General features: G+C 35.9%; 1 protein-coding gene across 1 annotated transcript; it reads right to left on the bottom strand.

The window, feature by feature from the left end:
• Positions 1 to 15272: 15272 nt before the first annotated feature.
• Positions 15273 to 24330, bottom strand: LOC125225054. Its single transcript, XM_048128569.1, has 5 exons — positions 24266 to 24330; positions 23946 to 24082; positions 21956 to 22089; positions 19674 to 19904; positions 15273 to 15437 (listed from the first exon to the last, which is right to left on the bottom strand). Exons 1-5 carry the CDS (start codon positions 24328 to 24330, stop codon positions 15381 to 15383), a joined length of 624 nt encoding a protein of 207 aa, XP_047984526.1. The 3' UTR covers positions 15273 to 15380.
• Between the last annotated feature and the right edge of the window lie 334 nt (positions 24331 to 24664).

Here is a 24664-nt window from a genome sequence, read left to right as displayed (position 1 = left end):
TCGGCGGTCATCTGGCCGATTTTTAATTATAGTGTGTTTATTCCTAATAGATAGTTGATTAACCTGCTATGTTACTATTTGTGATGTGTTCAAGTTCCTTATGTGACTATGGCCTGTGTGATTAAGGACTGTAATTCACGTACATGGTGAAAAGAAAACTGCCAAGAACATGTAACCTTTCATTAGTGAATTTCGTTCAATTAACGATAATATTATTTGTAGGATCTAAACGGAACATAAAAAACCGGCCAAGAGCGTGTCGGGCCACGCTCAGTGTAAGGTTCCGTAGTTTTTCGTATTTTTCTCAAAAACTACTGAACCTATCAAGTTCAAAACAATTTTCCTAGAAAGTCTTTATAAAGTTCTACTTTTGTGATTTTTTTCATATTTTTTAAACATATGGTTCAAAAGTTAGAGGGGGGGGGGACGCACTTTTTTTCCTTTAGGAGCGATTATTTCCGAAAATATTAATATTATCAAAAAACGACCTTAGTAAACCCTTATTCATTTTTAAATACCTATCCAACAATATACCACACGTAGGGGTTGGAATGAAAAAAAATATCAGCCCCCACTTTACATGTAGGGGGGGTACCCTAATAAAACATTTTTTTCCATTTTTTATTTTTGCACTTTGTTGGCGTGATTAATATACATATTGGTACCAAATTTCAGCTTTCTAGTGCTTACGGTTACTGAGATTATCCGCGGACGGACGGACGGACGGACGGACGGACAGACAGACATGGCGAAACTATAAGGGTTCCTAGTTGACTACGGAACCCTAAAAACGACATTGATAGTTTATATATAACTAATGCCGTATTAAATTCTGCATAGTTTTATTCATGTTTTTTCGATATTTCTTCAAACTACTTTTAGGTTATGTTTATATCATAGTGATGTGCAAATTGTGTAATTTTTATCGACGTCAGGGATAATAACCCTATCGACATTCATTCAAAAAAAAGGACATGAATGTTTATTGGTAGGCATCACGGACCTGGTAATGTAATAGGTCTAGCGAACTCAACCATTAATATTTTTTAGTTTTTCCAGATATTCTCATAGATGATTAAAAGAAACTAAAAATAGTTGAAACAATTGAAATAATAAATGATGTCACCTACACTGCCGTTTGTTTTATTTTCCATTTGATAGAGAAGATATTATTGAGGTATGTAGATTCTGAGTGGTGGACTTCACATAAGATATATGCTAAATAAAAAGTATTTTACTTAGGTCTTTGCGTAAAGAGAAGAGAAGAATGTATTGATTTCTCATATACTCGTATTTTTTACACATACTATTTAGGCCGATATTGCACTATCATAAAAATCACATGATCACAGACAACATGCCGTCCTTTTTCTTCGCGTCAAAGAAGAAGGGAGACATACACATCTATGATGAAATATATATGATAATGTGATATGGGCCTTAGTAAGAGAAGAATAATGAGCGGTTATGTAACATGTATTAAGTACATGAACAAACCATTTATTTGCAATCCGTAGGTATGGTTAGATGGTTAGACAAGAATACAGTATGAATATGTGACTTTCATGGTCAAAAAGCCATAATAATCATAATGAAATATTTATAATAGATATTGTATGTTTTCGTTACTATTATATGTATCAAGTTTATATTATTTTTAAAGTGAGAATATAAGTAAGCGTGTATTTTATCGATAATCGAATCGACAAAGTAGCATCCCTAGCAAAACAAGAACCTACTGACCACCTACCAAAAAGAGAAATAACTAGCATATATCCATCCCTTTTCAATACATTATCTAATTCATAAAGAAGTCAAGGATGAGTATATGCATTTCACAAGCTTTGTTATTAGGGAGGCTTGGTAATAAATATCTAGCTCTAATTGTCAAGTAAATTTATTTTTAGTTTTTTGTTGTTTCATTGTCTGTCAATAAGTCATCATTTAATTGAATAACAAGTTTCACGTTGGCGTAGCACGATGAAGTTTTCTTTACTTTGGTCGATGCGAAGCCATGTATATCCGGATATGATACGATCTCTACATCTATTTGATCAATGTAATTAGACTACTAGTAATTTATTTTCATGTAGAACGTAGATGATGACTGTGATCGCTGCAGATCGCATTAGTTTCATAAAGTAATTTTGAAATTAGAATAAATATATCTCCTTAGGTAGGATATAGACACAACACAAGTCTAATTATATTGTGATGAAAAATTTTACACACACACACACTATAATCACGCCTGTATCCCATAATGGGGTAGGCAAGGACGGCAGGATACATGAACTACTAAGTTTCAGTGCCGCTTTTGGAAAAAAGGGGTTGAAAGAAATCCAAATTGTGACATTGCAGTGACAGGTTGCCAGCCTCTCGCCTACGCCACAATTTAACCCATATCCCACAGTCGACTTCTACGACACCCACGGGAAGAAAGGGGGTGGTGAAATTCTTAACCCGTCACCACACTGGGTGAAAAATTGTATTGAAAAATACGTCCGCCGCGCCGTGAATATAGTTAATGTTGAGTGTTCTAGCAATCCTTGCCAGTGGGTGACCTGAGTGCACAAAGGAACAATAGTAATTCATTATGCCATGGCGAAAAGTTGTTTGTGAGTGTTAAAATATTCCGCTTGTTCAAGAAATTGAAGGATTTCGTTTAACTAGTACAACTAGGCAAAGGTAGAGTAGTCTATAATATAAATACACCTTAGACGGATTTCTGTCAAACTGACACTTAGAAACTTAATCATGAGCTAGCGGGAATAATTATTTTGAAAATAAAGTTTTAATCTGGTGGAGATTACAAAAGTTATTCTAAGTAAGCCCTCGGTCGGATTGGATTGTACATGGATTCACTTACAATCAGCGATTTTCTAAATCGTTCGCTAGCTCGTAATGAATATAACGTTTTGTAAGAAGTATTAAAATAATCATGACACACGAAGGTTTAATCATAGGATAGGTATATGGTATTTTCGATAGCTTCTCTAATATTCGGTAGTCAAAAGGGGGAAACAATACTTATCTACCGCTCACAAATGCGATTACCAGAACAGGAATAAAATGTATTACCTTCCGAACGACGTGATACGTTATTGTGAGCCGAATTATGAACGATAGCCGAGTTGAGAAGCATTTGAATTATTCATAAGTGTCGGTCGATGCGAGGTGCCGGTGACAGTCATGTAACCGTGTCAGATGTTATCAGTCTCCCAAGGGTTGCGCGTTTGCGTTGGATGAAGTCGGTTGTTAATACAATTTACGCTGATTTTACGGCTAGCTTTCTCACATAAGGTAGCGGCCAATAATATACGAGTATCACCAGTGTCACCACCATGTATTTTTTTAACATTATTAAGTGACTGTCAGCTCACTGATTCTCTCGTGCACTCAAAAACTGGCTTCATATTAAATGTAATGGTTAAAATGCCATAAAAAAATTGTTGTGAATAATCAATATACTGATATTTGTTCCTGAGTCATGGATGTTTTCTATGTATATAAGTATGTATTTATCTATTTAAGTATGTATATCGTCGCTTAGCACCCATAGTACAGGCGTTGCTTAGTTTGGGGCTAAGTTGATCTGTGTAAGGTGTCCCCAATATTTATTTATTTTATTTATTTATTATTTAATATAAATAGGTATATTTATACGTTATACATACATACATTTTACTGTTTTATTTGTGTGTGTGCTTATACTTTTTGCTCATTTTAATTATAATATTAGCATAATATTTCAATCTTACAGCGCATTGGCCTATAAGTATAGGCTGTAATGCTGTGAAATTTTTTCTTCGAATAAATAAATAAATAAATAAATACATACAATCACGCCTGTATCCCATAAAGGAGTAGGCAGGCAGGCAGGCACATGAAACTACTAAAGCTTCAGTGCCACTCTTGGCAAATAAGGGGTTGAAAGAAAACGAAACTGTGACATTGCATTGACAGGTTGCCAGCCTCTCGCCTACGCCACGATTTAACCCATATCCCACAGTCGCCTTCTATGACACCCACGGGAAGAAAGGGGGTGGTGAAATTCTTAACCCGCTTATACGTTATACATGGTTATACCTATTAAAAATCATCATCCTCATCATTCTCCTTGCGTTATCCGGGCATCTGCCACGGCTCATTGGAACCTGGGGTCCGCATCCGCATTGACAAATAATTCCAAGATTTGGCGTAGGTACTAGTTTTATGAAAGCGACTGCCATCTGACCTTCCAACCCTACCCTGTTAAAAATATATTTTTTTTAATAATATTGTCTTCGGTTACCGCGATGGTTACTCATGAAATAAAACTATGGAAAAGGATTAAATCGCGTATAATGAATTTAAAATTCATCCTGACGTTTCGAACTCTTTACAGCGTTCCTGGTCAACGGGTTCGTGTCAAGCAGAAGGCCCGCTTGAAGATCCCTACAGTCGAGCGCCGGCCTTATTCTGCCTTTTGTTAGAGGGGTCACGGATAGGATCAGCCACATCTTGAAACGGGCTTCTATTAAAACTTATTTCAAGCCTATGAAAAAGATGTCCCAATTCCTGGGGTCTGTAAATTGTCAAACTTCTCTACAAAATGTGGGAGTGTACAGGCTAGACTGTGAGTGCGGCATGTCATATGTGGGATAGACGAAACGAAGTATTTCCACACGGGTGAAAGAACACATAGCGGATATCAAGCACCGTCGGCGAAGGTCTGCAGTCTCTGAAGATGTCATGGATAAAGTCAATCATGCTATAAAGTTTGACAAGCCTCTGGTTCTTGCTAAGGAGAAGCGATATATACCCAGAATGTTGCGCGAGGCCATTGAGATCAAGAAATATCCAAACTTTAATTGAGAAGATGGCTTTACTTTACCACCGGCTTGGGATCCAGTAGTACATCTGATAATGAAACAAGCACGACGAAGGCTGTGTGGACATTTGCAGTATGTTTTTTGTCAATTTTGTGTAGATTAATTGATTAATTGTTTTTTAACATAGTAATGGTATTTTTAGGGTTCCGTATTCAACTAGGAACCCTTTTAGTTTAGTGTTCGCCATGTCTGTCTGTCCGTCCGTCCGTCCGTCCGTCCGTCCGTCCGTCCGTCCGTCCGTCCGTCCGTCCGTCCGTCCGCGGATAATCTCAGTAACCGTTAGCACTAGAAAGCTGAAATTTGGTACCAATATGCATATCAATCACGCCAACAAAGTGCAAAAATAAAAAATGGAAAAAAATGTTTTATTAGGGTACACCCCCTACATGTAAAATGGGGGCTGATATTTTTTTTCATTCTAACCCCAACGTGTGATATACTGTTGGATAGGTATTTAAAAATGAATAAGGGTTTACTAAGATCGTTTTTTGATAATATTAATATTTTCGGAAATAATCGCTCCTAAAGGAAAAAAAAGTGCGTCCCCCCCCGTCTAACTTTTGAACCATATGTTTAAAAAATATGAAAAAAATCACAAAAGTAGAACTTTATAAAGACTTTCTAGGAAAATTGTTTTGAACTTGATAGGTTCAGTAGTTTTTGAGAAATATACGGAAAACTACGGAACCCTACACTGAGCGTGGCCCGACACGCTCTTGGCCGGTTTTTTTTTAATATTATATAACTAGCTTTATTAATAGTGTTGAACCTGCCTTAAAAATCTATATTATTTATGGTCATGGTTCGTTAATATTTCTTGTATGTGGGTAGCTTTTGCACATTGTAACTTTTCCTCAGTCACCCGTTGACCACGAACGCTGTAAAGAGTTCGAAACGTCGGGATGAATTTTAAATTCATTATACGCTATTTAATCCGTTTCCATAGTTTTATTTTATATTTTTTTAATAATTTTATTTGTGAAATGTATTTTCTTTATTTGGTACGGGTACTAAAAAACAAACAACAGTATGCCATCATAAGCTTTTTATTTTAATTACATTTTACGTCCATCCATCATGTAAATTATAATTATGTACTTATGCAGTAGCGGTAACTCACGAAAATGAAAATTTGGCAACGAAAACTACCTGTTGTTGGTTTATTTAAAATAAACATATTTTTCAAATATTCAACGCAATAATAATACGTTGAACTTAAATAACTAGGTACATTTTCTTTCTACGGAACTGCAGCAGCAGCTGCAGCAGTGTAAAGGTTAAGTTACCTATTCATATTGAGTTTAATACATAAATTATATTTTATAACTTGGCCCTTGGCCCAATAATTATTTAAAGTTTCTAATGCTCATTGAAACAATAAAAATACGTAGGGTCCCATTTTCATAAGGTACTTAAGATAAAAAAATGTTGTTTTTATTTTAAAATTGTACTTTCTCAACAATATTAACAATTTATATTTTGAAAATTAAAATGTTAAAAATTAATAAAAGATATAGGTACATATTATGATTATATAACAAAATGTGTTCAGTTTAATTTTGGTAGTATAAGAAAAATATTTTAAACACTTATTGGAATGAATAAAAAAATTAAATGATATTCAACGGGACCCCAAAATGAATAATCCTACTTACCTGTTGAGGTCATTTCTAAATATTACGGCTAAAGTATCTACATATATTATGATATAATTTGAATATAATTTATCTATACAATTATACAATAGCTCAATGTTTCAAAATAAATATGTCAATTTGCGTTAAATATCCACATTTTCCTAACATATCACATCTTTTAGCCTAACAAATAAATCTCTACAATAGTCAGTGTAAAGAGCTGCAGGAAGACTTTGAACACCAATTGACGAGAATGACTTTTCATAGGACATTAAATTATTATTTTTGCTCATAAATAATTAAAGTACACAACGTATTAGGGCATTTTCAAAAATTGGTACCCAAAATTAGTGAAAGTTGTTAACAAAAATTAACTCGATGTCAGTTTTGTGACGATAATTAAGCATGAAATTTCAATAAAAATATTTATTGTGTTAATTACATAAACTATAAGCAAAAGTTGGTTTTTAGATAAAATTTATTCTTAATTGACGTCACAAAACTGACATCCAATTAATTTTTGTTAAGAACTGTCTCTAATTTTGGGTGCCTATTTCTGAAAATGCCCTTGTTCGATGGCATAAAACAGTCGACGTCGACAGAGAAAAGTCAATAATCCATAGTTTCTTCCTGGACAAATCGATCAATCGACGTTGAATGTTGAATCGGTTTCAACAAAAGTATCCTAATAAGTAATAACTTTCAAAAGATTTATCATATACCTGTTTTTAATTTAATCGCAAAACAACCAAACTCTCAAAATCCCATGTTGTAAGTCAAACCCTTCTTTGGCAATTATGATTACGTTAACATACATAAATCTGTTTTCACAGTTTTATTCTAATCATATCGAAAATATTCTGCTGAATTACACAGACTATACATAATAATTGAACTCTTAAAATACGGTCTCACTTTTAAATTGCCTACCAACACGTAATATTCTGAATTTAATGCTAGGTAAATATTTACAAACATTGTGAAGTTAAATAGATAAGAATTACAAAACGCTAAATATAGCAGCAGATTTTTTAAAAGTATAAACGAAATTGGTCGTAAAATATATTATAATTCGTCAACGTAAACGTAATAGGATTAAGGACTTACAAAGAGGAATGATCAAAGAAATATTTACTGATTTCGTCTGAACACGATATTGTTATTACATAATTACACTTTGATTTACAAAATTGCTAAGATATTTCAAGTTGCTTGGAATGAGTATAAAGCAATGAAACATTTGAACATTACAACAATTAGAGTTAGAGAATCTAACATAATATATAAAATTAACGTTCATAATGCAATGTAAATATTACCAATTTTTTTTGAGACCCAAGCGACGGCGGCGTTATTGACGCATAGAACATTTTATTATATCGTTACTGTCGTTAGGTTACACACATTGGCCCTAAAAACGACAACGAAGTCAAAAATAAACAAACAAAAAAAACTATAATTACTGTTATAATGAGAGTGACTAAGGATATATTTTTATTGAGGAAATATAACAACATTCAAAGCAGTGGCAATATTTTTGCAGTTTGTTATAATCATAAAATCCTCACATCTAACGAAGTAGGTATAATATCTTATAATATGGTATCGTAAAGGTCATATAATAAAATTGGTATAAGTAATTTTTAAAATATTAATTTACAACCAAAAAAAACTCTAAGAGCTTTAATAGAGTAATCTGATGGCTTAAGATTAGACGTCAAATAAATATAAATACTGTGAGCTATCGTTGCGAGGGTTTCTAGGCACGAAGATTGAAAAACATGTTGGTGAGGTGAATTTTTTTATATTTCACTCGGTGGCAAATTTCCATTGCAACGCTCAAAATTCCACTTTTACTGAACCCTTGCGGCGGCGGGGCAAGAAAATCGGTGCTAACTTATCTTGGCCTGAGTCTAAGTGCGTATTCACATTATCCGATCCGATATCGGATGTAGGACCGATATCCCATATATTTACGCCGCCATCTTTGATTTTTTCCTTTGAAATCTTTCCTACTTCTATATCGGATCGGATAATGTAAAAACGCACTAAGACGTGTAATCGCAACCGCGATATCTGACAAATATCAGTGTACCTACTCGTATTATACTTGCTGGCCTTTGCCTTCTGCGTTCCCTCCTCCGTCTGTGGAGCAGGATTATGTAACAGCTGTGAACTGCACAAATAGAGAGCGGCCAAGCCTAATCGGATTCCTATTCTGTCTATCTGTTATCAGATTATAGAATGAATTTGAATTATTCGGAACCCTTTATATTCTTCGATGTAGGTTTTGATATCTAAATAAAAATAAAAATATACTAAATATCAAGAAAGTAGTTTTCAGCGAAGTGTGCTTAATAGTAGTTTAAGTTTCATTTAGCCTGATTTGAATATTACGTAAAAATTAGCTCAGACAATATGGATCGGTTATTTTATTATTAAATATGACGTTTTTGTTTGAAAAAACGTTGACACATAACATGATATTTCCGATTCATACTCGTATCGTATATAAAGTTAATATTTGACTAACATAAGCTAAAATTCGAATCAGACCGACTAATATCTTTAATGAAATATTGCATGACAAAACAATATTAATAATTTAATAATTTTATAACAAAATAGGTACTCATAGTTTCGTGCATGCAACCACTATTTCAGAGAGGTTATTCAATAAAGTACTTTTGGCTTTAATTATATACTAATACTTTTAATCCAAAAGGACGTGGCAGTTTATGGCGACAACATTAAATTTTCTACGTTGTTATTGTCTTTTTTTTAAAATAACAAAAGGTACGAGTATATTTGTGGTGCTTTTAGTAACAACCTAGAAAAACAAACCGATTTGGAGCATTCCCCGACTGTCCCGCACAAGAGGAGTTTATAGCTAGGAACACACTACGCGGACGTCCGTCGTGAATCGACCGCGGACGGGAATCTGGACAATGGAAATACATATAACCGTGCAAACTATCGGTCGACGGACGTGGACGTGGCCTTGAGCGCGTGGACGTCCGATCGAAATCTGGCTCGCTGGATGTTTTGTTCCGTGCACACTGATCGGTCGCGGTCGCGGACGATTTACGACGGACGTCCGCGTAGTATGTTCCTAGCTTATTTCGTGTGTCGAGTTTTTTATCCGGCGTTTAAAACAAGCGAACATTTAAAACATTTAAAACACATTTTATGTGTATATAAAATCAACTTTCCACCAGTCAATATTTAGAAAATTCTCGTTTGTGCAGGACAATATAGATAATTTTATAGAATACTTCGTTTTACCTGCAAACCAAAAAATCACACCAGTTATTTTGATGGATAATGGACATAAACCATGGTATTATTTGGGGGCCCATTAGCATCGTAACACGCTTGAGGCAACCGCCGTGTTTATGAGTTTAACCAGATTATGCATATGAGCGTTCGCTACTAACTTCATTATAAATATCAGTGTGAATTTAATGCATTATTTTAAATGTCCAAATAGATTCAATCTGTGAAATTATTATGGTTTGCATAATGTTAATTGTTTCCCATTATATGTTTGATTTTGCACAATTAACGAATTGAATAATATTAGCCAGTGGAAATAGTGAAACTATCAAATTTTAAACAAAGACATATTTAATACGGTTAAGATTTTTCTTTCATGTTTGGTAAGTTAAAATCCTTTATGGATTTGGTGTTATATACCTAATTATAGAACATAAACGTACTAGTATGATGCTTATATTCTAAGGCATAAAATGTGGTTCATCTAAGGGATAGATCAAGCTATAGGTATTATTAAAAGTTGTGATTTTGTAACCCTGTCGGAGAAGAATAAGATCAAGTATAAAGTCGTATAATTGACTTACATTGTAAAAAGCTCAGGTAAAATAATAATTGACTAGGTATTAATTATAAATGTAGACATCTTTAAATCTACTAAAATATGAGCTCTATTTTAGCTATAGACACTTTAAGCAATGCCGTAATATTATTAAATTAACAACAACGATTCAATCTTATTGTAATATTTTGACAACGATTATTAAAGAAGCAGAATTTGTGAATTGTATAGACAATGCTAGAATCAGCGTAGGAACTAAAACAATATTAGGACAACCATTTACCTTGAATGTGAGACGAGGGTAAAGATAAAGTAACTATGGCTTAAAATGTAATATTGTCATATATAAATTAATTATATATCACCAAAAAATATATCAACACATTTTTAACGAATCACTTATTTTGTTCGTACACATCAGCACCATGTAACACATTCACTACCAGAGACCCGCTAAGCAGGTTATCTGAGGAGGTACTACTGCTTTTAGCTATATACAGTTTAACCGTATTATCTATCAGCTATACTCGTAGCGAGTAGCTCGTTCTGGGGGCCGATTTTTGAATATCGGCCATTTGATTTCGTGAAATTCATTCAATAATATCTCCACTACTAGCGATTTAAATTATACTAACAGAATCGAAAATGAGTGGTCATTACCACTAGTTTTAAAATTACTAGTCGTCGTTTTTCAAAAATAGCATTTCGTCGTTTTCCACAGACTTTCGAACGGCGAATTCGTGCGTTCTAAATTCAAAAATCGATCCCCTGGCAGTGAATGTGTACTGTGTGTGTATTTTATATTTAGTTGCTACGCGCTACGGCGTAGCAGATGGGCGCTTTATGCTTTGAATAAAACAAAACGCTAAACACCGATATTGGTATTTGTTTAATTTAAAGCTCAAAAGATCCTAGGGTTGCCGATGAGATGTAATGGTTGAAAAGTAGACTCCAGCTGAGGAACCAAAGGGGTCGATAATTCTGCAGGCAGGTAGACGTGGAATTGCCTTGGCTTGAATCTGAATGTGGCCTCTTTATACTTAACTCATTAACAGCAACTGCGAAAAAGAGCAACATGTTATAAAAATCAATTTAAATCACTACACAGAGAACTTAATAAAATTAAAAACAAATTGTAAGAAGATTTTTAGAGTTGCTGTATTTTTTTAGAGGCTAATTAGATGGCTAGAAGGCACGTAGGTAATGTTCTAAAGTTTTAATCTTCCTACGTTAATTACGTCAAAAGAATAAAAACATTCAAAAAATATTATATTTACGTGCCTTCTAGCAAGCAATGTAATTAACGTTTGCAGAAATATACATCTGATGTTACTGTAGATTTGTAGTATTAAACAACTTATTATTATATTAACAAGTTATCTGTAAGTAAATTATTGCTAGGGCCGAGGGCGTGACGTGTAGAAAAGTTACCATTAAGAGGGCTTTCATGTTAAAAATAGTGAAATCGCAACCGAGCGCTCGCCCATACAACCATTTCAGTCGCAAAATCTTCAAATCAGTAACTAACTGTCAAATGTGACATAACGCGTGGTAACGGCGTGCAAACAATGCGACCGTATTGATACAATAACAAAATGTAGTCGTCGTGTGCACTCGTTACGGTAACAAAATGTGTACGAATTTGTGGCTGTCAATATCACTGTCAGAATGACTTTTAACGACACTTTATTAGTCGACGTTTGCACACATAACGGTAACAACATGTGGACGAATTTGTGGCTGTCATTGTCACTGTCAGAACGGTTTCTGACAGTGACATTGACAGAATTTGTACACACATGTGTAGGTCTGATTACCGAACTGCTCCTAAACCACTGTATCCGCAAATGACAATCTGAAATACGAAGGTTTCTCAAACTGTCTTGTGAAGTTGTGGACTGGTTGCTTTGAATCATTTAAATATGAGCGAATTAAATAATAATAAACGACGACGACCATTTAAGCACTCTTCGACATTTTATAGAAATGTGGGAAAGTTAAGAAAAGTGCAGAATGATAATACAAATAGATAAGCACTTTATAGTTACTTAAATATATAATTTTTAATTCTTATTGATAAAAATGAATAGTAGTGTTGCTTTACACAATAAAAGTAGGAATCAAATGAAATAGAGTATTAACTGTGATATTAATAGAATTTCTGTTGCGCAATGATAGTTTTTTTCAGTACAGATGCTGCTTTTTTTAACGCAGTAGTGCGAGCAAATCAAGCAATGATTCATTTCTTGTCTGGTCGAAACTCTTAGCTTAGATTTAGGTACTGAAAATCGTCGTACGATACACGTGCGAAAAGGACATTCACAACTCGTGTCGATTTAAAACACTCCCTTCGTTCGTGTATTAATTTATTGCTACTCGTATCGATTTTCCTCTTTTCCGCACTCGTATCTACAAGTATTTTGTTTGGGTTACAAAAAAAACACATTATTTACTCTACTACGTTTTATTTATGTCTCTTTAACATTACAAATTTGTAGACACTTATCTATACAAAAATCTTGACAAAAGAAGTACAGATCGCTGAAATGAATGTTGATAGTAATATTAATGAAGACTACTTCAACAAGTGTCAATTGTGAAATGCCGCACAATACTAGTTGCTCTATAGAAGACCATAATAATATGATCCCCGATCCTTTACAACCCAGCAGCTCGGTACGCACGTTACAATTTTTTTTAATCTTCTTTAGTGAGGGCAACTGAGTACGACGGCATATTTAATTGTTTATAAAGTTTGAGGATACCTGAAAAAAATGAATACAAGAAGCCATTCTGCTTTCGGTCACGCGTGTACGCTGCGACCATTTTGCGACCGTTTGTTGACCGTTTGGTGACCGTTTGGCGACTGTTTTTTACATGGAATATTACCGTCTTAATCCATATTTTAACAACTTTATTGGTTTTCTAGGCATTATTTTTATTATTTCAGTATAGTATATGCACCAGAGCACTAAAACTTCACCAATCAATATACATAACACGCAAACACCGAGTAGTCAATAATATTATTACTGGTTAAACTGAGGTAAATTGATGGCGCGTTGATAAATTTAGACTTATTTTATGAAATCACTCGAGCAATTTAATTGGCCATGGTAATTAGCCCACATTATAATACAAATGCAAACAATATTTATCTTTAACAAATTCTTACGCCATTACATTTTAATGTCAAATGATTTTATTTCTTTTTTACTTTGACGTCTCTGACAGTCGCCATTTGAAAAGAATGAAATGAACGAATGATTTTGGGAAAGTAGTCGCCAAACGGTAACAATGTGTGCACGCGTAGTGCACACTTCTGTCACTTCTGTGACCATTTGTGCCTGTTACCAATCGTCCCCATTTGGGTCGCCGCGACTAAACGTCGACCGTACTGCGACTAAGCATTGAGACCCGAAGACCTGTGTGTACACAAAATAGGAGGATTTGCGTAGGAACGGCGACCGATTATGGTTATATGGGCGATCATACCGTATGTGGTATCAAATGGGCTTTGCGAGTAGTTTATAAATATATATCACATTATAGGACTTTTTCTACTTGGTCTAACAAAATATGAGAAAATGTCCAAAAGTGGTAATAATTGTACCGGTGAAGGCTCGTTTTCAAAAAATTGGCAAAAATCAATAATAGCAATTTATAATCACTAAGGCACAACAACAATTTAAGTAAACGTTGTAGATTAATTTAGTAGGTACAAAACTTGCTTCGATGTGATGTAGATTTTCAAAGAAATTGTCACTTAATTTTAGGTAATTTCTGAAAAAAATTGAATTCGCCTTAGGCTAGTTTACTCTTTTTCAAAAACTTAAAATAAAAATCTAGTCTGAAATGATTGTGGTACAGGATATACGAATTATAAATTTACCCGTTTTAATATTCAAAATTGTCCAAATTTTACAAATAAGATCGACTGATTCAGCTCTATACGTGCGTTTTTCTAAACGTGCATTAGAGAAAAATTCATAATTAATTTAGTGAGTTAGTTTTCAAAAATCCAGTCTTAAAAAAATCAAGATAATAAGATGCTCTAACTGGAACTTGAATTAAATAAATCTATTGGATAACGGAAAGTGTAGTATTTCACCGACTAAAACTATCAATTTTACATTCTTTTGACGTTTTTTTTTAAAGCAGCCTTAAATTTCGACGTTTATTAGATATTGAAGACGCTGGCAATTCTACCAAACATCACAAAATACTTTTCCCCTCACTAGCTCGGAAACACGTGTTTTGTCCTTTAATGCCAGCGGGTAAAAACGCATTTTTCCAGTAGTGGGTAAAGTATTTTGACCTTGAATATACTTAGTCAATTTAACTGCTTTAAAATTTATAAACGTAGGTGAATCTAATAATGAAGATGATTTACCACCTGTGGAACTACTGGAAGCAGCAGTGATAAACGCATTTTTTGCGTTGTAGTTTCCTCGCTATAGTGAGGGGAAAAGTTTCGTGTTACACACGGGTGCAAATGTATTTTACTTCTCGTGTACCTATTGAAAAACTCGCAAAGTTCAGGATTCTATTCTCGAACTACAGAACTCAACTTTACTATAGAATCCTTTCACTTGCTCGTTTTTCAATTCCACACTCGGCGTTAAAATACAACTTTGCCCCCTTGTATAACAAATAACTATTCTTATCTGCAGTCAAAACAAAAACACGGCTCGTGTCTTGATATCAGCATAACTTTCGTGACGCTGATCTTGATGCTGATCATGCAAGTAGCGCCGCCACTTGTACCCACAGATATATCGTCGTCGCGGAGATACAGAGTATGCTCCCGGATCTAACCACTAACCAACACAGCTGCCGGAACGGCACGTTCCACGCAGCCCCACAAGCCCTGTGCCCACCTTCAGAACATACGACTCGAAAAACTCACAGAGTACTCACCAGTAACGGTTTGTTTCTTAATGTCAGCGTAGCGCTCGTCCGGGCCGATCTTGTCCGGGATAGTGGCCGTACAGGTGAGCTGCAGCCGGCCGTGCGCCGGCGCACGCAGCTCCGCTACCGACACCCACAGGAGATCGGCGTCGCTGGATGCACGCGAGGACGCTCGCGGATCTAATAAGAAAATATGACTTTATTTACTGTAGAAGGTCAACAAAGTCACATTGCAGTAGACATTTGAATGTAACATATATTATTTGATAAAAAGTCACTTTTATTCATAAAACATTAAAGTAAGAATAAGTACTCGGCAACCCAGGCTATACCCAGGCCCCGTAGCCGAATGGCATTTCTCCGACGCCAAACGAAAGCGATACGCCGCTGGCTCTGTCGCGCCAATACGCAAGCGCGATAGAGATAGATATCTACTAGCGCTTCGTTTCGTGAGCGTTTCGTGAGCGATTGTGCCATTCGGCTAGCCACCCAGAGGTGTAATCAAAATAGTGGGCATCCGTGTTTTTTTATTTATTTATTCAAGAACAAACAATCATGCAATATATATCTATATATATATATGAAAATATATATATATATATATCTATATATTAGCTATATAGCCAAATTTTAATTAATTATAGACCTATAGTACTCCAAATTACAAAAATCGAATTACAATAAGAGTATTAAAGTAATTACCTACTATAATTATGACTTAAAATAGGCATTGTAGTTAAATACATTAAGTGAGAAATTAATTCAAAATGAAAGTACAGTCTGAATATACTTACAACATAGGTACTAATTAATTTATAGAGAATATACGGTACTTTTAAAAAGTCCTAGTGAACTGCCAAACAAATCTGCGCAAATGTTTCGTTATACTGCTTACATGCACGCCCTATATATGAATGCTCTGCATATTTTGTTCTACTGTTAGGAATGCTAAATAATGCCTTACTGCGACAACTACGTTCATTTCGTCTAAAGTGTTATTTTCAAGACGGCAAAAATATAGTTTTCTTACTTTTGCTAATCAGAACAAGATATCTAACGAGAGAGATTAGCCAACAGATGCTTCTCTACTAGTTTTTGTTATATCTCGTTCAATCTTATTCGAGTCTCTAGTATTTACTGAAAATGTTTCTCGCGCCACAAGTGCGGTGTAAAAAATAACTTTGGACTGTCTTAACTTTAAGATGTCTCCTAGGAGAGACCCGACCGAGTTAAGCACTTAATAAAATATCTATACTTTTTAAACTTAAAAGCATTTACTCGTGGATATTTTTAAGCGTGAAAAATATATGAGGCAAGTATATCTTCGCTGAAGGTTAAAAACATTACACGTGTTAAATTGATTAAAGCGGGTTAACCTAACCCGGGTCGTGTGTTGGTTAACCGTGGTTAGTAGGTAACAAAATAATGGATGTACAATAGTATACGGAGAATATAACCTCTACTATTTCCACGCGTTTTGAAGTTACATAATTATTCAGATTTTTGAAAATGTCGTATTAACAAGAGATCAAATTCACAATGACTATTTAATATAGTAATGACAGTATTAAAATGACCAAAGTTTAAGTATTTATGTATCTATCAAACCCAAAAGCTTTAGGTACTCAATTTCAATTTCGAGTTGCAAAAATCACTGCAAAGCTGCTTGTTAAAATAGATACACATTAATAACTACTATTCGCTACGTACACGACTGGTGCTGCCCTCATTTTGTGGGCTATTGTGGTTTAAATCTTATGGAGTCAAATTAAATAGTTCCAACGACCGTCGCTAACATTAATGTTGGTCATTGGTATAAGATCACGAGTAATAAGTATTTGCGACAATTGGTACAATTTTTATCAATTTAATTGCATCTTAAAGCAGATCCAGGCGAGGACAGAGTAACACGAGGTAACCGAAAGTTTTAATTGCGCATTTCTGAAGGCAAAATAAAGATAAAATGTTATATGACGTCAAGTAAATCTTAGTTTTTTGGATGTACTTTCACATAAAAAGTAAATGTTATTCGTAAAACTGGCACTTAAAATAAAAACTAACATTTTTTTCTAAAAAAATACTTTTTTGCAATGTGTCACTGTCACCAATTACTTTTTGATATCTATCAACGAGGATAGTTAGATTATGTCCGATAACGGCATCATCGCCATCAAAACAGTGTTTTGTTCTGAGAAATAATAAGTAATTGTTAATTTTTTAAATGCTTTCTGAAATTAGGTGAAATCCAGAAAAGTTTATATGACATTTTACTCTTCTAATATGACGAGGAATACGCTGTTAAAATTATTCGGTTTCCTCATGTTACACGGTGTATATGAAAGATGACATGTACCTACTGTAAGGTTAACTATAATCTTATATAACAGTTAAATACTATTTTTGTATTGTATCTCTATGCGTAACAGTGTATTATTTGATTTGTATGTAGCAACTCTTACATTTATTTGGGTATTGCCATTTTGATATGGCAATACTATTTTGTTTTTTTAATATGAAAGGCAGAGACAAAAGTTAAGAGGGAGATTTGGCATTGACGTTTGTCGACGTAAAACATTGTGAATCGCATTTGTTATTTTCTAAGATTTCAAAACTAATACATGAAAATACCAATTAAAAGTGAATTTTGTTGAAGACCAGGGGCCTATTGCATAACAATTTACAACTTGTATTACAAGTGGAACTCTCTTTCTTATAAAATGAATTGGAGGGGGACTACCGCTTGTAATATGAGTTGTAAATTGTTATGCAATAGGCCCCAGGACTAGATATTATACTACTAAGACAGTAACAAAGCCTCGGACTTTATTCATATTGTTCCTTACTTGAAAACCGAAAGATTAACATGTTACTGGCTCTCCAAACAAGCGAGTAACTTATGCAATTTGTCAAGATGTTCCTTTGCGAGGGAAAGATAGACTATGGCTATCAAATAAATGGCATCCCATTGAAACAGGACGCGTGTTGGTAATATAACATTCAAAGTGATTGGTTAGGATAGTTCGAGATTGAATATCGTAAAGAAAAAATAATTTTAAGCTGATATTAAACACACAATCAAAGAACGTAAACATTATAAACTTATAAACTGAATGAAATATTCTCATCTCGGCATGTTGTTTGCGACTTCCAGCGCTGATCTTAGGATAAAATAATGATATATTATACTTAAATAACAATCAATAGAACATCGTAACATAATAACTTATGACAGCGTTAAAGCCAATGATAGTTAATTAAGATTGAAATTGGCAACTACTGGGACACTCAAGTAATAATGATATTTTTATTAAAACAATGAATTTTACGTCTGTCCATCACGCAGTACACTATTTTTACAGCCCATACAGTAATATGTGCTTATAGTGGATATGAAGCCTAAGTCGGATTAAAAAAATGTGCCGTGGTATAGTTGAGCACGGGCACAGTATAATAAAGAGTACTAAAGGTATATCGTGAGCGCCCAGTACTTGGCGGTGTAGCTGAACTCAGCACACTGATTTTTCTACAGCCCGTAGAGTTATAGGCCACACTCGGGTGAAAAATTGCCTTGTATAATTCTTTACCTTGGCACCTTCCTCGCTGTGCTCGTTGAGCGCGCATTTAGTATCACGAGCGGCTTACCAGAATATGAAAGTGTAGTTGAACTCAGCATACTGATTGCTCTGCAGCCCGTAAAACTATAGGCTCAACTCGGGTTAAAAATTGCCTTTTATAATTCTTACCTTGGCAGCTTCCTCGCTGTGCTCGTTGAGCGCGCATTTAGTATCACGAGCGGCTTACCAGAATATGAAAGTGTAGTTGAACTCAGCAGCGACTGATTGCTCTGCAGCCCGTAAAACTATAGGCTCAACTTTTTTAATTTTATGGCACTACTGTGCTCGGTGGCGCGCATTTAGTATACGAGCGGCCGCCAGAATGTAAAGCGTAGTTGAACTCAGTAACTGATTGCTCTGCAGCCCGTAAAACTATAGGCTCAACTCAAACAGTGCCTTTTATAATTCTTACATGCGCGTTGCCACGCCCATTAGAAACTTGAATACATTCCCTCAGCATACTTTGCTCTGTGTTAAGTACAACAGCTTTTATAATTCTTACCTTGGCAGCTTCCTCGCTGTGCTCGTTGAGCGCGCATTTAAGCCGCTTACCAGAATATGAAAGTGTAGTTGAACTCAGCAACTGATTGCTCTGCAGCCCGTAGAACTATAGGCTCAACTCGGGTTGCCGACGACTCAAGCTGTGACGTTAAACGGCATTTCAAGTTGGTGTTGAGAACCGTAAGTCTCCCTGTCATCAGTATTTGGCGGTGTAGTTAAACTCTACAGCACACTGATTGCTCTACAGCCCGTAGAGTTATAGGCCCAACTCGGGTTAAAAATTGCCTTGTATAATGCTTACCTTGGCAGCTTCCTCGCTGTGTTCGTTGAGCGTGCATTTCGTATGCTTGGTGTGGTTGAGCACGGGCGCAGCCGTAGTCTCACTCACGAGCGCCCAGTATTTAGCCGTATAGTTGAACTCTGGCGCTATGTAGCGGTGTTGGTGCTTTCTGTGCCGGTAGCCCCCTCCTCCTTTCGTACGGGTAGAGCTGGATACCCGGTAAGAGAAGTATCGCACCGATTCTTCGTCCACCTAGAACAATGGGTTACTTATAATTTTAGAACTAAACGGGTCTTAATCGCGTAAGCACTTACATTTATATTTGGCCCCATGTTTCGAACATCACATTATGTTCGTGGTCACGGGTAGACTGCCCGTCTAACTCTCTGAAGTCTATCCGTGGCCACGAACATAATGTGATGTTCGAAACATGTTTACGCGATTAAGTCCCGTTTAGTTCTAAAATTATGAGTGCAAATCAAGTTAGTTTATATCAATACTAGCTTTTGCCCGAGGCTTCGCTCGCATTAGAAAGAGACAAAAAGTAGCCTATGTCACTTTCCAGCCCTTCAACTATCTCCACTTAAAAAAATCGTCGCTCCGTTTTTAATATCATTTATAATATTAGTATGGATAATGGGTTACTTCAGTAATTATCCCAGATTTTACCCTTTACAGCATATTTTAACTAAGCGAAACAGGCAGTTTTTTATTAATTTATCGAAATAAAACAATATTTAACAATAAGTCGTGATTTTATAACTTTATATCACTTTGGATCTATAATGATTAGCTTAATGAAAATTCGCTTCTCTCAACCAACACATAAATAATATATCTAGTAGTATTTAGTAAATGATAGGTATTCATTCTTGCTTCAACTATTTTATATGATGTTCGTCGCAAAATCTAGGTGACATAGTCAATTTCCGATTCGCGCCTAGCGCCCGAGGCATACATTATTCCCTACTCCATAATGCAAATATAGAAAGGACAAATCTCTGCAAGGAAAACCGAATGGCAAGATAAAATAATATGCTGACTGAAATAGAAAAATGCTAAGTATTAAAGAATGATGATTTAAATTATCTTTCCAGCGAATAATGTATTCATCTAAAGTGGCTCCTCATGTTAAAATAAAAGTTTTTAGAAGAAAGTTTCTAATGGCCACTATATTTTACGAGTAGAAGCAGGCTTAAAATATAAACTTTTCATTTTTGCATACGATTTTCACATACTTAAAGATATGTACTAGTATGATAGTTTTTCACTGAAATTGCCAGTTACCTCACATAATTGGCGGTTGTAAGCTGCAAATTGGCACATAAATCATTATTTGACTGTAAGAACCTACTTCATTGGTTACGATTTGTGACGTGTCTCCGAGAAAATTAGAAAATTACATGAGTAGGGAATAAACTAAATAAACCCGTTAAAAAGTTCAACCATCCCGACATTCACTGTTCACCGAACTAATTGAAATATGTTTACCTACTCAAAGTATGTTTTCTTCTAGTTGTATAGATGGCAGCACCATCTCTCTTGCTATACCGTAATCCTCTAAAGGATTCATATAGAAGGTGCAAGCACAAAATTGCTCGCCCTTAGAGTTGGTCAAAAGGCGCCTAGCCTTATCAGAGATAACATACACTAGAGAAATTTCTTCGGATACCACGGCGGGCGGGTGGTCCAGTGGTAATGACGTTAGCCGCGTAAGCTGAAGACCCGAGTTCGATTCACGGCTCGGCCACCAGTGGGCCTTGTCGTTTTTTCTTTCGTGTATGATATTTATATTTCAAATTTATATATAGGTATTTTTTTAAATTATAGATGGGCTTACTCTTGGCCACAGGCTAGCCAAAGGCAAAGACGTGGCCTACGATGGAGTGAGCTCGCCCAAAAGATGCCTGTTCACTCTTAGTTACATGAAAATGAACAAATCAAAAAAATATTCACCTACTCATAGTGTTATGTTCCTGCCGGTGAGTAAGGCTGCCAGAGCTCAACGAGGTGCGGTGTGTTGGTGACGGAAGGACCTACGGAACTAATTTGTTCCGTCTATTGTCCTTTGAGTCGTCGGCAACCCGAACCCTCCTTTGAACTTGTACACTCCTTTTTGCTGTGTACTTAACTCAGTAAGTTTCTAATAGGTTGGCAACGCGCATGCGACACTCCTTGAGTTGCATGCGTCCATAGGTTACGATGACCGCTTTCCATCAGGCGGACCGTGTGCTTGTTTGCCACCGACGATTTAAAAAAAAATCAATAAAATAATTTGATTTGTTCCCTAGTTGTATGTTTACCTTCTCATTGTCAATGTACCAGGTCAGCCGCGGCGCAGGCGCCGCCGGCGCGCTGGTGCAGTTTGCCCGCAGCAGCCCTCCCACAACCGCGTCCGGCTTCCCGAACGTTATGATCGGCGGGTGCTTCTGCGCATCTGTCACAATGGTGAAAGAAATCACACATTAGTTTTTAACAACATTTGCCATTGGACTTTACAGCCATAGGAAAAGATGCGCCGTACCTCCGATCTCTGTCGGCGCACATACCTCGTAAAAGTCGCTGCAAAAATCATCTGTTAAAGATGCTGTGGCCTATGATGATGTATTTAGGCTCACACCGAAAATGGAGATATTCCTAAAAGAGAGAGTAGCATATGAAACTGCTTAAGTTTCACTACTACAGTACTCATAGTAAATAAGGGATTGAAAGGAAAAAAAATGTGTGACAGGTTTCTAGTCTAAGTGCGTTATCGCATTATCCGATCCGATAAATCCCAAGATAGTATCTTTCAACTCTTTAATGTATTATATTTTTTTATAAACCTGTTCATAAAATGAGCTTAATACGCCGCCGTTTTTAATCAGTTAAGCTGAGTTTATTATACGTACTTAATGAACGCGCGAGTGTCATGCATCCTTTCTGAAATTTATTAAAGCAGCTCTACTTTTCGTAGAGAAAATACGCGAGTGAAATTAGCAGACTGTGAAGAAAGCAAGAATTTATGTTTTATACAACTACTGTACCTACTGTATTCCCAAAAAGGACTAGGCATGCATGACACTATTCAGGTTTCAGTGCGACTCCTGGAAGGGTTGAAAGAAAACTGTGATATAGCAGTGACAGGACAACTATCATACACGCATCATCACTAGTTTTCCGTGATTATGATGCATGCAACTGCGTCTAAATATCGGGAGCTCGACAAAAATCAAAAAACCGGCCAAGAGCGTGTCGGGCCACGCTCAGTGTAGGGTTCCGTAGTTTTCCTTATTTTTCTCAAAAACTACTAAACCTATCAAGTTCAAAACAATTTCAAACAACAGCCCCCACTTTACATGTAGGGGGGGTACCCTAATAAAACATTTTTTTCCATTTTTTATTTTGTCACTTTGTTGGCGTGATTGACATGCATATTGGTACCAACTTTCAGCTTTGTAGTGCTTACGGTTACTGAGATTATCCGCGGACGGACGGACGGACGGACAGACATACAGACATGGCGAAACTATAAGGGTTCCTAGTTGACTACGGAACCCTAAAAAGGTAATCACGGTCTATACCCCGGTCAATATAAGTCTAAGGACAACTACTGTCAACAAATCGACAAGTTCACGCCAGGATACCTAGCCAACGACATTCGTTTACGCTTCGCAGCCAGCTCTCTCTATCGCTGTTTTGTAGCACGACAGAGCCGGACTCCGTTTCAATCGCCAAGTAGTATCACTGATTGTCACTTCGGCTAGATAGGAATCGTAACAAGCCCTACACGCTACATATTTGTATTTATTCAAATGATCTCGTTTCGTATTCAGTGTCTGCGTTTTGAGCGAGTGTGATAAATTTTCACCACAGACTACCTAGGCACTTTATTATGAAGCATTTACAAAGAGCAAGTGGTCACCAGACATTTATGACATATTTTACTGGTAAAATACCGCGACACGCGAATTACGACATAATGTAATAATTGTATTCCCTGTACCCAGGTCAATCCTAACATTTTTTACAAATATTTTTAACCCTTAAAATGGTTACGGAGTTCAAGCCTCCTCGGCGCTCGATAGTTGTAATGATTCTGATTCGGAAAAAATACAAAAAGAGAGGTCATGTTCGGCAGGGCGAATATTGTTCAATTAAGGGCTAAATTACGCGAGTGCTAGTTGTGAACGCTAACACAAATAGATCAGGCAATTGCGTTCCCATGCTGAAACATCACATGTGTGGTAACTTTGAGTTGACTTGAATGCTCGTTCTAGTAGGTATTTGAAATTATCTGTGTGTTTCACTCACAGACAACAGTCAGCTCGTGAGGGCGGGGAGGCAGCCGTGAAGATAGGCGTCTCGAGGGACACCTCGCACCAGTAGAGGCCAGAGGCCGACGGGTCCAGGTTCTCGATCGTAATTGAGTCTTCCGTCGATAGTGACATCTGTTGACAATCACGAAAACTGTTAACTGAAAATAATAAAGGTACTGAAATATGAGCTTGGAAGTAAACTTACACCTATTACTAAATTACCACAGATTATTAATAAGTTACTAACGTAACAGATCCTACTCTATACTATCTATCTAACTATAAGACAGGCCCCAAGTAAGTTAACTTTCAAACGCATGCTGCACCAGCATCTGCTGAGTGCGGCACAAGTTAATTAGTTCTCCTTCGCCCATATGCATAATGTTTATAATATATTATTTGTATGTATATTTGTATTTATATTTGTGTATAAGTATATGTGTATAAGTATATGAACGTATTATTTATGTATTATATTGACTGTAAATAATATTGCTATACTTGTCATTAGTTGTCATGCTTTCTAAATTTATTTTTCTCACTGCACCCACATTCGCGAATTTCTGTTTGGCCCTATGGTTGACTGGTAGAGAATGCCTTAAGGCATTAAGTCCGCCATTTGTACTTTTTTTTTCAATTGTGCAATAAAGTTTAAATAAATAAATAAATAAATCCTTTACTTGCCCGTTAAACGACAAATACCTATGCTTTATT

This window comes from Leguminivora glycinivorella, chromosome 1 (assembly GCF_023078275.1).
Source record: "Leguminivora glycinivorella isolate SPB_JAAS2020 chromosome 1, LegGlyc_1.1, whole genome shotgun sequence".
Lineage (NCBI taxonomy): Eukaryota > Metazoa > Arthropoda > Insecta > Lepidoptera > Tortricidae > Leguminivora > Leguminivora glycinivorella.
Note: the sequence above shows the minus strand (reverse complement) of the source record. Positions and strands in the feature narration are given on the sequence as shown.

Bases quoted from the DNA above. Each gene is read 5' to 3' on its own strand.
- LOC125225054 (XM_048128569.1), bottom strand. From the start codon at position 24,330: ATGCATATGGGCGAAGGAGAACTAATTAACTTGTGCCGCACTCAGCAG. The intron at 19,905-21,955 runs GTAAACATACAA...CCATTGTTCTAG, and splicing joins GGTACATTGACAATGAGAAG to GTGGACGAAGAATCGGTGCG. The intron at 15,438-19,673 runs GTAAGCATTATA...TTTTCTTATTAG, and splicing joins ACAGCGAGGAAGCTGCCAAG to ATCCGCGAGCGTCCTCGCGT.